Source organism: Rhynchophorus ferrugineus, unplaced genomic scaffold (genome assembly GCF_030347505.1).
Source record: "Rhynchophorus ferrugineus isolate W39M unplaced genomic scaffold, kcgeb_rfMv2 rfM3, whole genome shotgun sequence".
Classification (NCBI taxonomy): Eukaryota; Metazoa; Arthropoda; class Insecta; order Coleoptera; family Curculionidae; genus Rhynchophorus; species Rhynchophorus ferrugineus.
In genome coordinates this window covers 56509053-56524442 of record NW_027472582.1, presented here as the reverse complement: position 1 = coordinate 56524442, position 15390 = coordinate 56509053, and the positions used below count along the sequence as shown (strand labels likewise).

Below are 15390 nucleotides of genomic sequence, written 5' to 3'. Positions count from 1 at the left end.
CTCTAAGTAGTGTAACTACAAATCATTATTTGAATATTATCTTTGAAGTAAGGCTATCAACTAAGGCAACTTAAAAAGTAGAGGGCAACAGGAGGGAGCTTGTAAACTATCAGTTGCAACATCAGTGGTAATTGCTGCTGCATAGCTGTACTTTGTTTTTATCATTTTAAAATATTATACAAGGTCGCATACAATCTCCAAACTGACGCACAGAAATATACGGAAAATGATATATATTGAAAAACAAACATATTTTTATTAGTTGATTTTACGTGTTATAAAATAAAATTTAGAAATTCATAGTATATCATATTATATAAGGTATGCATCATCATATCATATTTGATGAAAGATTTCATGAAAGATATTGCCATGTATATGTAAGTTATGAGATGTGAAGGTTTATAATAATAAAAACTTTAACTTTACTGGTGTGTGTGTTAAACTGTTGTGCAATTTTGATAATGAGTAATTTTTTTGGGAAATGATGAAAATGCTTGCAAATAAATAGAGTTGTTTCAACACTGATGATGCTCAGTGGCAATTCCAAAACCTGCAAAATTAAGGAAAATAATTTGTTTCAATAATTCCACTAAGACATTCAATAAAAAAATCGTTCTGTTTTGAAGCGCTTGCTGCTGACAAAAATGAAAACCCATCAATTTTAGTTTGTATTGGATAGATTAGATGGCGTTTCATATTCGCACTCACACGTAATTTGACAGAAATGTCTAAACAACTTCCTAATACTTTTTAATTCTAAAAACAAATAAGCTTAGTTGACATATGGTTTATTTAATTTACATATGCATTGGAATTACAACCAGTGCAAACAAGTATTTTGGTCGGATGAAAGAAAGTTTACATTTTGCGAATTATATTTACACAATCAACTTATAAACATTATGGTTTGGCTTTCATGAAGTGGGACCGATTACTTTAAAAATTAAAAGCATTATAGATGAATGTTTTAAATATCTTGATATTAAAAAAATCAACCCTATGTTTAAAAATAATTTGCTTTTGGTTTGGACAGTGATATGACAATGATCCCAAGTTACATAGTCGTAGTCCATATTTAAATTGAATATTACAACCAATACAAAAAATATAGTATAAAATAAATACAGATTTGGAATGAAATTTCCCAATATCTAATAAGCAAATTAATGAAATCAAGACTTCCAAGTTATTGGGAAGTAATAAAAATAAAGGCTACCAAATATAATAAATTGTTTTCGAATTTTCTGCTTTAGTAGATCCATTATCCACTTTCTTGCCCATTGTTGAAAGAATATTGGCTGTTGGTCAGATAAACGTGATTTTTTATTTTTTTTACAAATTTACTTTACACTATTTTATACAATAATTTATGGGAGAATCTAAGTTTAATTGATAATCAAATTTATATTATTGTATTATTATTTATACGTAATTAGATTTCTTCAATTGTTACTTATGCTGTTTCATTATCAATTAGTGAACTGTATCAGACCTGAACAAATTTAATATTACTATTATTATAAATCAATACATATGCATATACATAAGATAACTGAAAATAAGAATTCAATTATTTTCATATTTTAAACTTACATATTACTTAATAAAGCTTAAAAAACTACACACATGCCTGTTGAGGTTAAATACGAAAAACTATAGCGACATCTGTTGGCTCTTTCGAAACAGGAATCTACTGTACTTACAAATTAAAGTAGAAATCTCTTATTAAATATTATATTTTCGGAATAGAACTGATTATATAATCGTGAATGATTTTTACAATTTTTAAATTTTCTTGAAAAAAACTATCATTAACTTTAACTAGGTGGCACTAATTAACATTAATTTAATAGTAAAGTATGATTTAAGCGCAGTGTAGGCATCTGCAGCGAATGTTTCTTGGTCGTTTCTCGGATGAAACGACTATTTCGATCGGTGCGTTCCTTTGATGTCGGTTAATGAAGCGACAGGCGGTGTTGCTTTTCATATCTCGCTTATTCACACGCCCTTGGCAATGCCGTGATGTCAACCAGACGTTTGCTAATGAAAATCGACCGTCGTGTTTTATTAGAGACGGTCCGAGTTCGCGTTCCGGCGTATAGCCTGCGCTGATATTCTGGCAACCAACTAGTATGGCTTGAACTTGAACTCTATACCTTTAACCTTTTAGATTCTGAACAATAAGACAGAATTTTGGTCATTAGAACATATTTCATGTTGGGTAATACACTATGCGCTCCTGTATATTTTATATATGGGTTAGAACACCCGGTCTGGTTTATTTTTAATGAACTTGTTATTTCAAGGATGGCAACAGTACCGCATTTGACATTGCATCCTTTTTACCAGGTGTTAGATTCTTCATTAGAACCTGGAGAAGTGTTCTCGACAAAGCACGACACGATAACGATCCCATATCCTTAGACCGTTGTTAATACTCAGGTCTTTTAGATTAACAGGGCACATTTGGTTGCCTGGAGTTATCGTAAATTTCCAATAACATAAACAATAATTCAGGACTAATAGGGCTTTAGATTAATATAAACATTCTGTCTCTGATATATCAAATAACGTCATATGAGATGATGTAATCAATATGATTTGTTATATTATAAGTGGCTTGACGCTAACACGGCCAGCCTGAGGCTGGGACGCTCTCGGCCCAGTTAGCTCGTCCTTATCCTGACTCTTGGCAGCATAGCATCGTTGTTGGTAAAAGAATAACTAAATCAGAAAACAATGAAGTTCCCAAAGATGTTACATTTGAATACCAAGTCAGAAAGTCAGCCAGGAGACAACAAGGTCCAAGTGTTGTGACCAAGAAACAGTTGCCTGCCATGTTTCTACGACTTCTCATATGATACGGTTAGTGTTTAAAAAGCAAACTGAATGGCTTTTACACTGAACTACTTCCGATTTTTCATCATATCAGTTCGGCAATAACATTGTACAGAAATATATGATTATTTTAGATAAAAAATACGTGAAAACATTGTAATCGGTCCATAAATGATAGAGAAATCGACGAACATACATTAAAAAAAATACAGTCGAACATAGAACCTCCTCCTTTTTTGAAGTCGGTTAAAATCTAAAAGAAAAAACATTATCCGATACACTGACATATCTGCAGCAAATCTCTTATTATCATTGACCTTAGGCACGGTTTATGTAGTCAACGTACGGTCGCAACTACTACTGCATTCCGATTCAATATTTCCTTATTCGATTTCATTGACACTTTTTGCTTATAGACGGAAAAAGAACGGTTTCATAAACTTTCGAAAATAAAGAAAACGGTAAACGTCGTCCGTTGGACTATCGTCGCGGACCATCGAAAGAGAGAGAAAATCGGTCCGATATTGGATGAACGTTTTATAATTGGGTCAGGAGAGGACGCACGGATCAGCAGTCAGTGATTGTTGCGGCACGGTCGGTGAAACGGCCTCAAGGACGCGATGATGCAACTCGGGCTCGTGCACAAGGCCAGGGCCACTCTCTATATCCTATTTTATTTATCTAGTGCAACGTTGCCGATGCGAGTACAGCGACGTTTATGCGCCTATTGACCGGCAACTGCGTCTAGAGTATTATGGCACGTTTAAAATGGCATTCGAGTTTTCTTTTAAAACACTAAGACAAAAATTAACTAGTATACGTGTATGCATATGCCAAGCTTAATGAATAATAAAATAAACAAGAAAATAAATAACTAAACGTGCCTTACATTTACTGTTTATCTTATTTATTATTATCGGAGTGCATTAATATTTATAGATTTAACAATAATACGGGAATAAGTTAACTGCAGATCGGTATATCGTTGAGCATCAACTTTCTAAGCTATGAAATATAATTATTACAATAAATCACGTCTAAAGCAAATGGATAAAATCCTATAACAACATTAATTAAAATAAATTAGCCCCATTTAGAAATTAATCACAAAAGAAAATAACACCATAATAACGCTAAATAACAGAAATATCATCAATCCGACAAGAAATAATGTCTAATAAAATATTTTTAGCAAAAATATTGAACCGATTTCAAAAAATAAATAAGAAATTCACTAAAAATTAAAAAATAACCAAACTGACTTGTAACACAAAATATAACGTTTTAAAATAAAATATGTACATAATAATCGTTGTAATAACGACTGACCACTTTGGAGTGGGTGCCGTCCAACCAACTAGAAATCCAACGCACCCAAAACAAAGCTCTACGATTAAATACTAATGCTTATCGCTACATAATCATCAAAGAGCTGCACGATGATCTTGATATCAAATGGATATACGAAAGGTCGCTAAATCAAAGCAACGTGGACAGCACGCAAGAAATCAGAAGATTGGAGGAAGCCAAACCAGACGAACTTGTTTAGTGTATAAGTGTATTCTTAACTTTAGTTTAAGTAGTTTAGTTGTATTTTAATTTGGGAAATACATAGTGATGTATTAATCCCGTACTCACCTTGCTTGTGTATTAATGCAAGTAACATAGAACAGTAGTAATAAATTAATTCGTAAATTAAGACTGTACTAAGCATATCTAATGTAAGACATAATTAATAAAAAAATGCTATTATTTCAACAATATTATGATTTAAACAAAAATCAGCTAGAAACTTCGCACACATACAATAAGAATTAGTACATATAACAGGTCAATTGAAAAGTCCCCAGTCTATCATAGTAAAACACATTTTTTTTAGCAAAATTAGTTTTTTTTATTCCATATAATTCCCTTCAAGGGTGATACACTGACTATAGCGACCCTCCAACTTTTCGATACCATTTTTGTAGTACGATTTGTCCTTTGCTTCAAAATAGACCTCAGTTTCGGCGATCGCCTCTTCATTCGACGAAAATTTCTTCCCAGCCAGCATTCTTATGAGATCTGAGAACAGGAATTAGTCGCTGGGGGCCAGATCTAGAGAATACGGTGGATGAGGAAGCAATTCGAAGCCCAATTCATGGATTTTTATTATCGTTATCACGGGCTTGTGACACGGTGCATTGTCTTGGCGAAGCAGCACTTTCTTTTTCTTCAAATGCGGCCGTTTTTCAGCGATTTCGTCCTTCAAACGGTCCAATAACGCTATGTAATAGTCGCTGTTGACGGTCCTTCCTTTTTCAAGGTAGTCAATGAAAATTATTTCATGCGCATCCCAAAATACAGACGCCATAACCTTGTCAGTCGACTGTTGCGTTTTCCCACGCTTTGGAGAGGGTTCATCGTGTGCAGTCCACTCGGATGACTGTTGATTGGACTTCCGAGTGCAATAATGGAGGCATGTTTCATCCATTGTCACATATCGATACAAAAACTCGTGTTTATTACGCTTGATCATCTTCAAACACTGCCCCGAATCATCAACTCGTCGTTGTTTTTGGTCAAAAGTGAACCCACTTTGCACAGAGCTTTCTCATACCCAAATATTCGTGAACGATATGATGTGCACGTTCAGTTGATATCTTTAGAGTGTTTGCTATTTCATTCAATTTCAATTTACGGTCATTCAAAATCATTTTGTGGATTTTTTAAATGTTTTCGTCGGTAACAAGCTCTTTTGGGCGTCCATTGCGTTCACTGTCTCATTTCACCACGTCTAAACTTAGCATACCAATCCTTGATGGTTGATTTTCTTGGGGCAGTGTCCGGAAACTCGGCATCAAGCCAGCCGAGTTTTTGCTTCAAATGTATTTTTCCCTTCAAAAAGCGATATCAACACGCGAAATTCTTTTTTATCCATTTTTTTCACAAGAACAAAAGTTGTTTCACTCAAAATGCTATAATTCACAAACTAATAATCCGACAGCTGCCAAATGTATACACGCCTCTTTTGAGGGTTAGGGCTAACTAAAAAACATATGGATTTAATTCTAGTTGCGCCATCTATGTGTCAGGCCGTGTACTTTTCAATTGACCTGTTATAACGTAAAATTAAAATGAATTATTAGGAGGAATAGATACGAACCTATAGACCCCATAATGTTTCCCACTAGCACGATCCCCACAAATAGAGCATAAATGCTTAGATCCGCTCAAAGGATGGTTGGGAGGATAACTGCCCGGGCTCCCTTTTTGTCCACCACCTCCCCCGCTCCCTGGAGACGGACTTAGCAAACCAACTTGGCTCAGTGCATACGAGTTGGGACTGTTCGGTCCCTGTGGACTGAACTGGCCCAATGCGGCAGCGTCCGGCTTCATTTCTAGAGGTGACTGAGGTCCTAGTGGGCCCATTGATAGATTCTGGTCGAGGGTCAAACCTGTGACAAAAAGTCTAAATTATAGTGATTTGAAAAGATTAAATTACATAATAGGAATAGACGAAAATTGCCAATAAAATATATATGGAGTTCCATAAACTTTTTAATTTAGTTTTATCATCGTTCTAATTAATTGAGATCGAAACGCATTGCCAATTCTTGATTCTTTAGACCACTCTATGATTTCAGGCCATGTCTTTTTTTAATAGATGTTTGTCATTCCTATCCAAATTAATGATCATACCACAGTCGTCGTAAGGAAGTACCGTATCTTTCATTCTATAAACATGTCTATTTTGATTGAATAAGGACTTTTCGCCTGAAGCAACTAGACGAATCAGTCAGTCTCTAACATGATGCGTGTGAAAGAAAAGAAATATTGGAATTAAAACTAAAATTCTATTTTTTCTAATCCTTATTTTGTCAGTTTTTCTGTATGGCTCTGAGATTTGGACAATGTTACAAAACTCAAAATATTCCAAATACGGTGCTTAAGCTAAATTCTGCATGTTATACAATGTCATATTAAAAATGAAACTGTACAGGAGGCATAGACTTAAAGATCCAAATTAGAGTGTTTTGAGTAAGTCTGTGGAATGAAGAATAAAATATTTTCGTTTCAATAAACCTTTTGGATGGCAGATACAAATTAAAGGAGATTAAAATCATAGATTTAAAGAATAGAAGGTATACATTATTCGAAGTCATGTGACGTCAACATCAGTGTATTTATGAAGAGGTAGTTACTATATCCCTGAGCACGGTTCATAGACTGATGATGATGACGATGAATTGGTTGATTCTTTTTTCTGTGATCATCTTATACGTTTTAATTGTTCTATCCCATAAAATTTCCAATTATTCTGTGCCTTCTGTGTTTTCAATGCTTTGGTTTTTTCTTCATTTATTCTTATCCAAATCCATGATAAAAAATATAAATGAAAAATTAATATTAAAAAAACGTTTTTGTTCGGTTCTTTGCCATTAACATTAAATTCACCACTTTTAAATCGTTAAAATCAAAACCGAAAATTGGAATTTGACAGAGCATCATCAAGTTTCTAATAGTGTTTGATGGGTGTCGATAGCATTTTTTTCAGGTTAAACAACAAAAGTAATGAATGTCAAAATGCAACTCTGATCGTTCTATAATTGGCGCCTAGCTCGCAGCAAAACCCCTAACAAAAAAATTATCCAAATATTTCAAACCGCTATCTAATAGTGTCTTACAACTCATTAAAATTGTAAAAAATAACTCTTAAAACATAAAACATTTTATGGAAAATATAAATAACATTAGAAGGCTGAAAAAGATAATATCATACTCATTATTTGAAAAATATGATAATCCGCAATCTTAGGATATAATGATTTGATTGTAATTTTAATAAAAGATAAAATTAAACCATAGGAGCTGTTACTCTACATAAAATAACTTTGATTTATTTATCCCGGGCTTATATAAACTTTCAAGTCTATATTGCAACAATGCTAATTGAACAATGGGGTCGATTTTCGAGCGAGTCAAATAAAACGACCACATTAGTTTAGAGGTATGCGTTTTTGACCTGCAGACGACTTTAGCTCAAGGTTTCCCTGGCTATAATGGGCTTTCGTCACGACATGGCCATAGATAATCCCTTGCCAGAACGCCCAGAGAGGCCTGGGCGGCGAAAACCGTGAAATATCGACGATGTTATTAGCAGGAATCGTTATGACAAGGGTACCTAAATGTGTGTTGGCGAAAAGATGGTAATGAGCTTGTAAGTAACGAACGAATGACTGACAGATATATTTTTCTCAGTTCGATCGAAGGTCTTTTGTTGTAACTCCTCCGTATTTGGCAAAGACCGCATTATAATTTAAAATTTTATTTAAATATTTCTGGGTTACCAAGAAAAATTAATAAAAATAACTTTCGACATATTTTTTGTTGCATTTAATTTATGAATATGCCATTAATGGATGGATTACTTCAGATGTGATAACTAAGTTTTCCAACATTTTTCCTGGTATTCAATACAGATAAATACCTAGAACAATTTCGTAGAAGTGACAGTAACAATATTAACCTTGGCTTATCATATTTTCTCTGGTTTATTCTTATTGCCAGCTTTTTCGATTAATAAAAAGCGTTTGGCTACCATGTAGTATTTAATTTCATTCTAGCCTTCACTGAACTGTAAACTATAAGGTCTCTAAACTAATAGCTCCGCCTTCATAATTTTGTGACATTTGATTGGCTAATTCAAATTATTTATGAATGAAAATTTAAGTTAATTATTTATTCTAATACGAATAATGAAATATGTATTGAGCACATGGAGTTCAATATGATACTCTACTCTTTGTCCATATATTATCGTTCAATCTGCCTATGTTAATGTTCCAATTGCATTTTAATATCCTTAGTTATTTCACGTAACTTTATGGAAGTTGGAAATTAAAATATTCAGAATTATGTATAGTTTCTGCTGTAATTAAAATAAAATCACGTTAAACAAAACGCTGACTTGATCAGACTCGAGACTCAACAATACAACTGCAGCGGTTGGTCGAAAGACATTCCCAACTTGGCCTAAGATCAAAGAGATCGATTTATCAGTAAATGATAAAGCCTATTTGAAAATATGAGGTGCAAAGGTAGAGTTACATTAAGATATGAAATCAAATATTAATCAAACTCTACCAACACAAAATTCTTGGATTAATCTTGCTTATTGTAATGTAACCAACGAAGAACAATACGACTACCTCAACTGCAAGATTTCACCGTAAAACATGAAAAAGGGTTACTAAACGACAGCAATGCGGAAGCAATACAGCTACTGGACAAAATGCTGAAAATCAGAAGATTGAAGTTAAGACACGCGAGCTTTTGTTACACCATACTTCAGTTCAAGTAGTTTAATTTAATTTTAATTTGGGAAATACATATATCCATACATGATTCATATATTCTACACTCGTCTTAATTGCAAATTGATGGAAGTATGATCCAAGATTTCGCCTTAAAACATAAAAAACATGTTGGTAAATCAAAGCAACGTGAAAGCAATACAGCTACTGGACAACACGCAGGAAATCAGAAGATTAAAGCATACCAAACCACAAGAAATTGTTTAGTGTATAAGTGTATTCTTAACTTTACTTAAAGTAGATTAGTTTTATTATAATTTGGAAAATACATAGTGATGTATTAATACCCTACTCGCCTTGCTTGTGTAATAATGCAAGTATAACAGAACAATAGTAATAAATTAATTTGTAAGTTAAGATTGCACTAAGCGTATCTAATATAAGATGTAACGAAATAAAATTATAATTAATTATAGATAGAATAGCGCCAATCGTAAAAAATTAACAAGATTTTTTGGCTTCCAAACTAAAATATTTCTTAAATATTCCAACACCAAGAGATAAAATGTTTGTTTGCATAAAATTATAGCACAAAAATGATATGGTATTACTTTTGACAATTAAATCGTCACATAACGCTATTTTAAGGATTTTTACTGCACATCAATAATAAAAGTGCCAGATATAGGAGAGCTTGCCAAACAATCAGCAGGAACTATAAAATATATATATTAATATATCATCAGTGAGCAAACGCGGCATCCACTTTGAACAGAGTTTTCTCATAGTCAAATGCTCATGCAATATAAAACCAATAAGTTCTTTTGATATCTTTACGATATTAGCTAACTGACGCAACATTACTTTTTGATCATTCAAAACGATTTTGTGGATTTTTTGTATGTTTTCAGGTGTTACCACTTGCACATTTGGACGTCCACTACGTTCTACATCATCGGTGTCTCTACGACCACGTGTGCAGTCAGCAAACCAATGTTTTATTATTGTTTCTGATGGAGCGGAATCCTTATGTTATATTTTAGTTAAAGTAGATTAGTTTTATTATAATTTGGAAAATACATAGTGATGTATTAATACCGTACTCGCCTTGCTTGTGTAATAATGCAAGTATAACAGAACAAAGTAATAAATTAATTTGTAAATTAAGATTACACTAAGCGAAAATAATATAAGATGTAATGAAATAAAATTGTAGTTAATTATAGATAGAATAGCGCCAATCCTAACAAAATTAACAAGATATTTTTGGCTTCCAAACTAAAATATTTCTTAAATATTCCAACACCTAGAGATAAAATGTTCTTTTGCATAAAATTATAGCACAAATTAATATGGTATTACTTTTGACATTTAAATCGTCACATAACGGTATTTTAAGGCTTTTTACGGCACATCAATAATAAAAGTGGCAGATATAGGAGAGCTTGCCAAAAAATCAGCAAGAACTATAAAATATATGAGGGACAGTTGGATCAATGTATATATAGTCGGAGTAATCCAGAAAACTATTAAATTTAAAATAATGTCGGACATATGGCAATTTTTAGCAGTTTCTATATGCAACTTTGTAAGAAATGTATATACAGTATTACTATTAATTAAATATATAGTAAGTAATGTTTCGAAAAATCTGTAGGAAATATGACTAACTTATCATTCTTACTCGCCCCAAAGGCAATGAGATTTCACCATTAACTTCGATCTTAAGAAAATTGTGTTGTCTTTTCATTGGTGTAAGCATCGACCTTTAATTACAATAAAAAATTATATTAATTACTTAGCATTAATGCAAGCTATTATATAACATGTATAATTTCATTTCTCTGGCAGCATTTGATTTCTATATAGGAGAATACGTTTTTTAGATTTGTATTGGTATTTTTCATTTTCTCATGGGCTAAGACATATTCCATAGCCGATATGCAATATATCGTATTGAAAAATTACATTAATACATTTTTATTTCTATAGCAATCATGTTTTTTTCGATGCTATCTTTAAATGCAATAGTTCCAATCAATAAATACCTTCTATAATTATTCGAACTACTAATCCATCATATTCGAACTATTTCAGTTCACTGAAAATGATGAATATTTTTATTAATAGAGCATCTTCGTCGTAGTATTTCATATTCGGTCACATCAACATTTCGACTTTCAGCAATATTTCGTTGAACGAAGAAGGAAAAGTAACATTGCGTAAGTGTTGTTTTGGTGGGTTGCAATTTGTTGATGATGCAGCGAAGTGAAAATATAACACATAAACTGAAAAGTCCCGGGCGTAATGCAGAAAATGCGCTTTTTTGTTCAAAATAGGTTTTATTCATCAACATAATCTCCATCACGAGCCACACAATCATTCCGGCGGCGCTCTAACATTTCTGGTTACCAGTTAGTGGACCAGACGATCGTTTTGATTCCGGAGTGAAGTGATGGATCCATGTTTCATCCATTGTTACATTTTCCGGCTTGTTACGTTTAAACATGACCAAACACTGGCCAGAATCATCGACACGTTCTTGTTTTTGGTCAAAAGTAAGCATCAACTTTGTACAGAGCTTTTTCATAGTCAAATGATCATGCAATATAAAACCAACACGTTCTTTTGATATCTTTACGATGTTAGCTAACTCAAGCAACTTCACTTTTCGATCGTTCAAAACGATTTTGTGGTTTTTTAAAATGTTTTCGGGTGTTACCACTTACACATTTGGACGTCCACTGCGTTCTGCATCATTGGTATCTTTACGAACACGTGTGAAGTCAGTAAACCAACGTTTTATTGATGTTTCTGATAAAGCGGAATCCTTTAATATTTTTCAAGTCATTGCTTCGCTTGAACGGTATTTTTTCCCAACAAGAAACAGTGTAAAATTAAAACACGAAATTGTTTTTGATCCATTGTTTTGAAAATAACAAAAGTAGTGTCACTCTTAGCAGAATAACTCACAAAGTTATGAGTATAATATCATGAAACTTTAATAGCATTCTATTGAAGGTTAGTATTAACTGAAAAAGCGCTGGTTCAGGACTTTTCAGCCCATGTGTGATTGATTACATTTTAGAGAAATTACAGAAGCATCCAATATATTTTTTAATTCTAGTGTTATAATGTCCACGTTGTATTGTTTTTATATTATTGTTATACGGTCGCTGTGAGAGTTCTCGATATTTCTTTGTTGCTTTTAAATTGATGCGTGTTTCCAAATCTTTAACGTATTTTATTAGTTTTATATATTTTTTACAGTTTTAAATAGTATATTATTGTCTGATGCTATTACCATTAGAAGATGCAAATCCCAATGAATGAAAGTTTCACCACTGAATTACTCGGTATTAAAATTAAGGTTTTCGGGATAAACGCAACTATTAAAATTAACATAGCATATGATAATTTGAAACAAATTTATAATTATTCATATATATTATTATAGATTTTTGCATATATGTGCAACAAATTGCACATTGGAATTTGCATTGCTTAAATGTAAGAACTATCTGTAGAATGACGTTTTTATAAGTTTTCCGTAAGTTTTATTAAGAATTTTTGAGTTTTTCAGAAGAGAAATCAGGAAGAGAAGTCACGAAAAGAATCAGATTATTACGAAAAGAAGACAGGTTGGTGATAAATTGGTAATGTTAAGTGGTATTCGGGCAAAGGTATCACTGTTGAATCGCAGTAACGCCACAAAAAATGGATTGAGGGTTCTTAAAGTCCTTTAACCATAACCTATTAAATATAGGACATATCCATGCTTTGAGAAAAACCCCTAGTTCGAAGGGAGTCTAGCGCAAGCATCGCAGTTCATGGTCTAAGAACAGTAAAGAAGGATTGACCCCTACATTTCAAGATGTATAGTCACCAAAACAGGATTGCACAAGTTCCACAGCAAATTTTGAAAACCATTTCATCAAAGGCAAACTGACGGATGAACGTACGTACAGGATATACCCATAAATAATTTAACTACCATAATCAGCTATCCAGACGGGATAACGAATACCTATAGTCTATTCAAGTTTTTTTTATCAAGATGTTTAATGTATTGCCTACCGTAATTTGTAAATTCGTTTCAGAATCAGACAATAATCTCCTTCTCATTTTATTCTAGTTAAAAAGATACAAAATGCTGTCTGTCGTCCGGTTGTCAGACGTATGCAAAATTCTTGAAAGCTAAAATGATAAGAGGTAACTCTAACCTATAAGCTATTGTGGATGTAATGTACTATAATGTTAAAATAAATTATATTTTATAGATATTTAGATAATTTTGTTGTCTCAAAGCCCAACTGAACTAAATCTCAGAGTTGATACGGCAACATTGCGGCGTTTTGGCGTTACAAATTTAGATGACGTATGTACAAAATAACTTTGAATAGACTATACCTTTCGATTTTTAGGTATAGTTCTTCAGGATAGAGTGCTATTAACATTTAAGATATCGGTCTAGGTCCCTCTCACAGGGGAATATCCGGTAACGAAAGAGCTGACTATCTGGCGAGCAGAAAGGAACATTCAATTAAACTAAGCGTTCTATTTAGTAAGGAAGACGCTAAAACACGCATAGGGACTTTATACAAAGAATTGGATCAACTAAATTAATTGGGATCTCCTTATGGAAAATAACAATTTGTGGAAGATCAAGAGGGTCGTTCATCAATCTCCTAATATTAATAACTTTAGCAGGTTCCAACTGAGCATCCTTGCTCGGCTGCGAATAGGACATAGCAGACTAACTCATGAGCATTTGTTAAAAGGAAGAGACCTTCCACTATGTGATCAATGTCAAATACAACCGAGCCTCAAGCATACCTTGCACAAGCTTGAAATACTAAGACAGCAATCGGGATACCAGGGTCATTAGACTGAGTAGAGCAACTGGTCCAACCCAAGCACTTGGACATGCTTATCAACTTTTTGACGGCCACGGGATTGATACAGCTCTTGTAATATTTTCAGAGAAATGAATTTTATGTTCTATTGCAATTTGTATTATTTATTATTTTAACTTAAATGTCTTTGTTATATATATATATATATATATATATATATATATATATATATATATATATATATATATATATATATATTGTTAGTTAACTATTATCTACCGTATGTTATGTAATTACTATATGTTATTATATACTTTATTTAAATATTACATTATAACCCGACCCTAAATAGCCCAAGAGGCTGATGGGCTTTTAAAATAATAAATAAATAAAAAATAAATAGAATAAATCAGTCTAGGTTCGGTTTACATTATATTCTAGTTTGCACAAGAATAAAATTGAACAGGCAGTGTGATTTGTGATTTCGGTTTAATAAGTTGCCACTTTTTTACGTTAAACAAAATAGTTTTAAAGTAAAATAAAAGTTTATCATTTTAAATCTTTCTTTTTAATGTATAAATTTAATATATAAAAATTCAACTGCCTCAATTTCATTCTAGTAAATCTCATATAAGAAACTGTTATTTATATATAAATTTTTCCTTGGATATGGTTACTGATGCGATCAAACAAAATTAAATAACTATAATCACACATAATATTGATTAAATAAACTAAATCGTTTAATGATAATGAACGAATAAATTTATTTAGCTCTATTATTACTCTTTCTCAAATATTTTACGTTTCAAACAATGCATTAATTAACATTAATGAAGGAAATTCTTATAAAGCCATTGCACATTACATAACAATAATTCGTAAATAGAAACATCTCGATTAAATATGACAATCACATTTGCAGTTCCAACCGCAGCGCTTATGATTAATGTTTCTACAGTAAAAAAATACACGTGTATGGAGATTTCGAATAAATTGTTAATAACGAATAATACATAAGATTATTCGGATTACAGTAGGAATGCATTATAACAGTTTGTAATAATCCCTGTGGATTAAAGTACTTTCAAGGTTGTTTATAATTAATTTTCAGAAATATTTATGGAATTACAGTTTAGATACAGTTCCCTGTTCTATGTATTTATTTTTAGGTATATTTGTTACAAGTAAACACTACATTGAACAAAAAATAGTGTGTCTATTCATTCATCATCGGTTATTCATTTGAGATGTTGCAAAAATAACGAGATTTATTTAGAAGGATTTAATTTACATATTGTATTTTACTAGTTTCTTTGATTCTGAAGCTTTTATAGTTTTTTAATTGATAATTAAATCTGAGCCTTAATGATATCTGATAATTAAAGTGCAATTTT

General features: G+C 32.2%; 1 protein-coding gene across 13 annotated transcripts in view; it reads right to left on the bottom strand.

The window, feature by feature from the left end:
* Positions 1-15390, bottom strand: part of usp (retinoid X receptor ultraspiracle) — a 93556-nt gene that overhangs the window by 6600 nt on the left and 71566 nt on the right. For 12 of the 13 annotated variants that reach the window (XM_076400889.1, XM_076400887.1, XM_076400881.1 and 9 more), the window contains one exon: positions 5987-6278. In XM_076400889.1, coding sequence (XP_076257004.1) covers positions 5987-6278 — 292 coding nt within the window. Of the gene's footprint in view, positions 1-5986; positions 6293-15390 lie in introns of all 13 variants that reach the window. The other variant, XM_076400888.1, reaches the window with a different exon arrangement.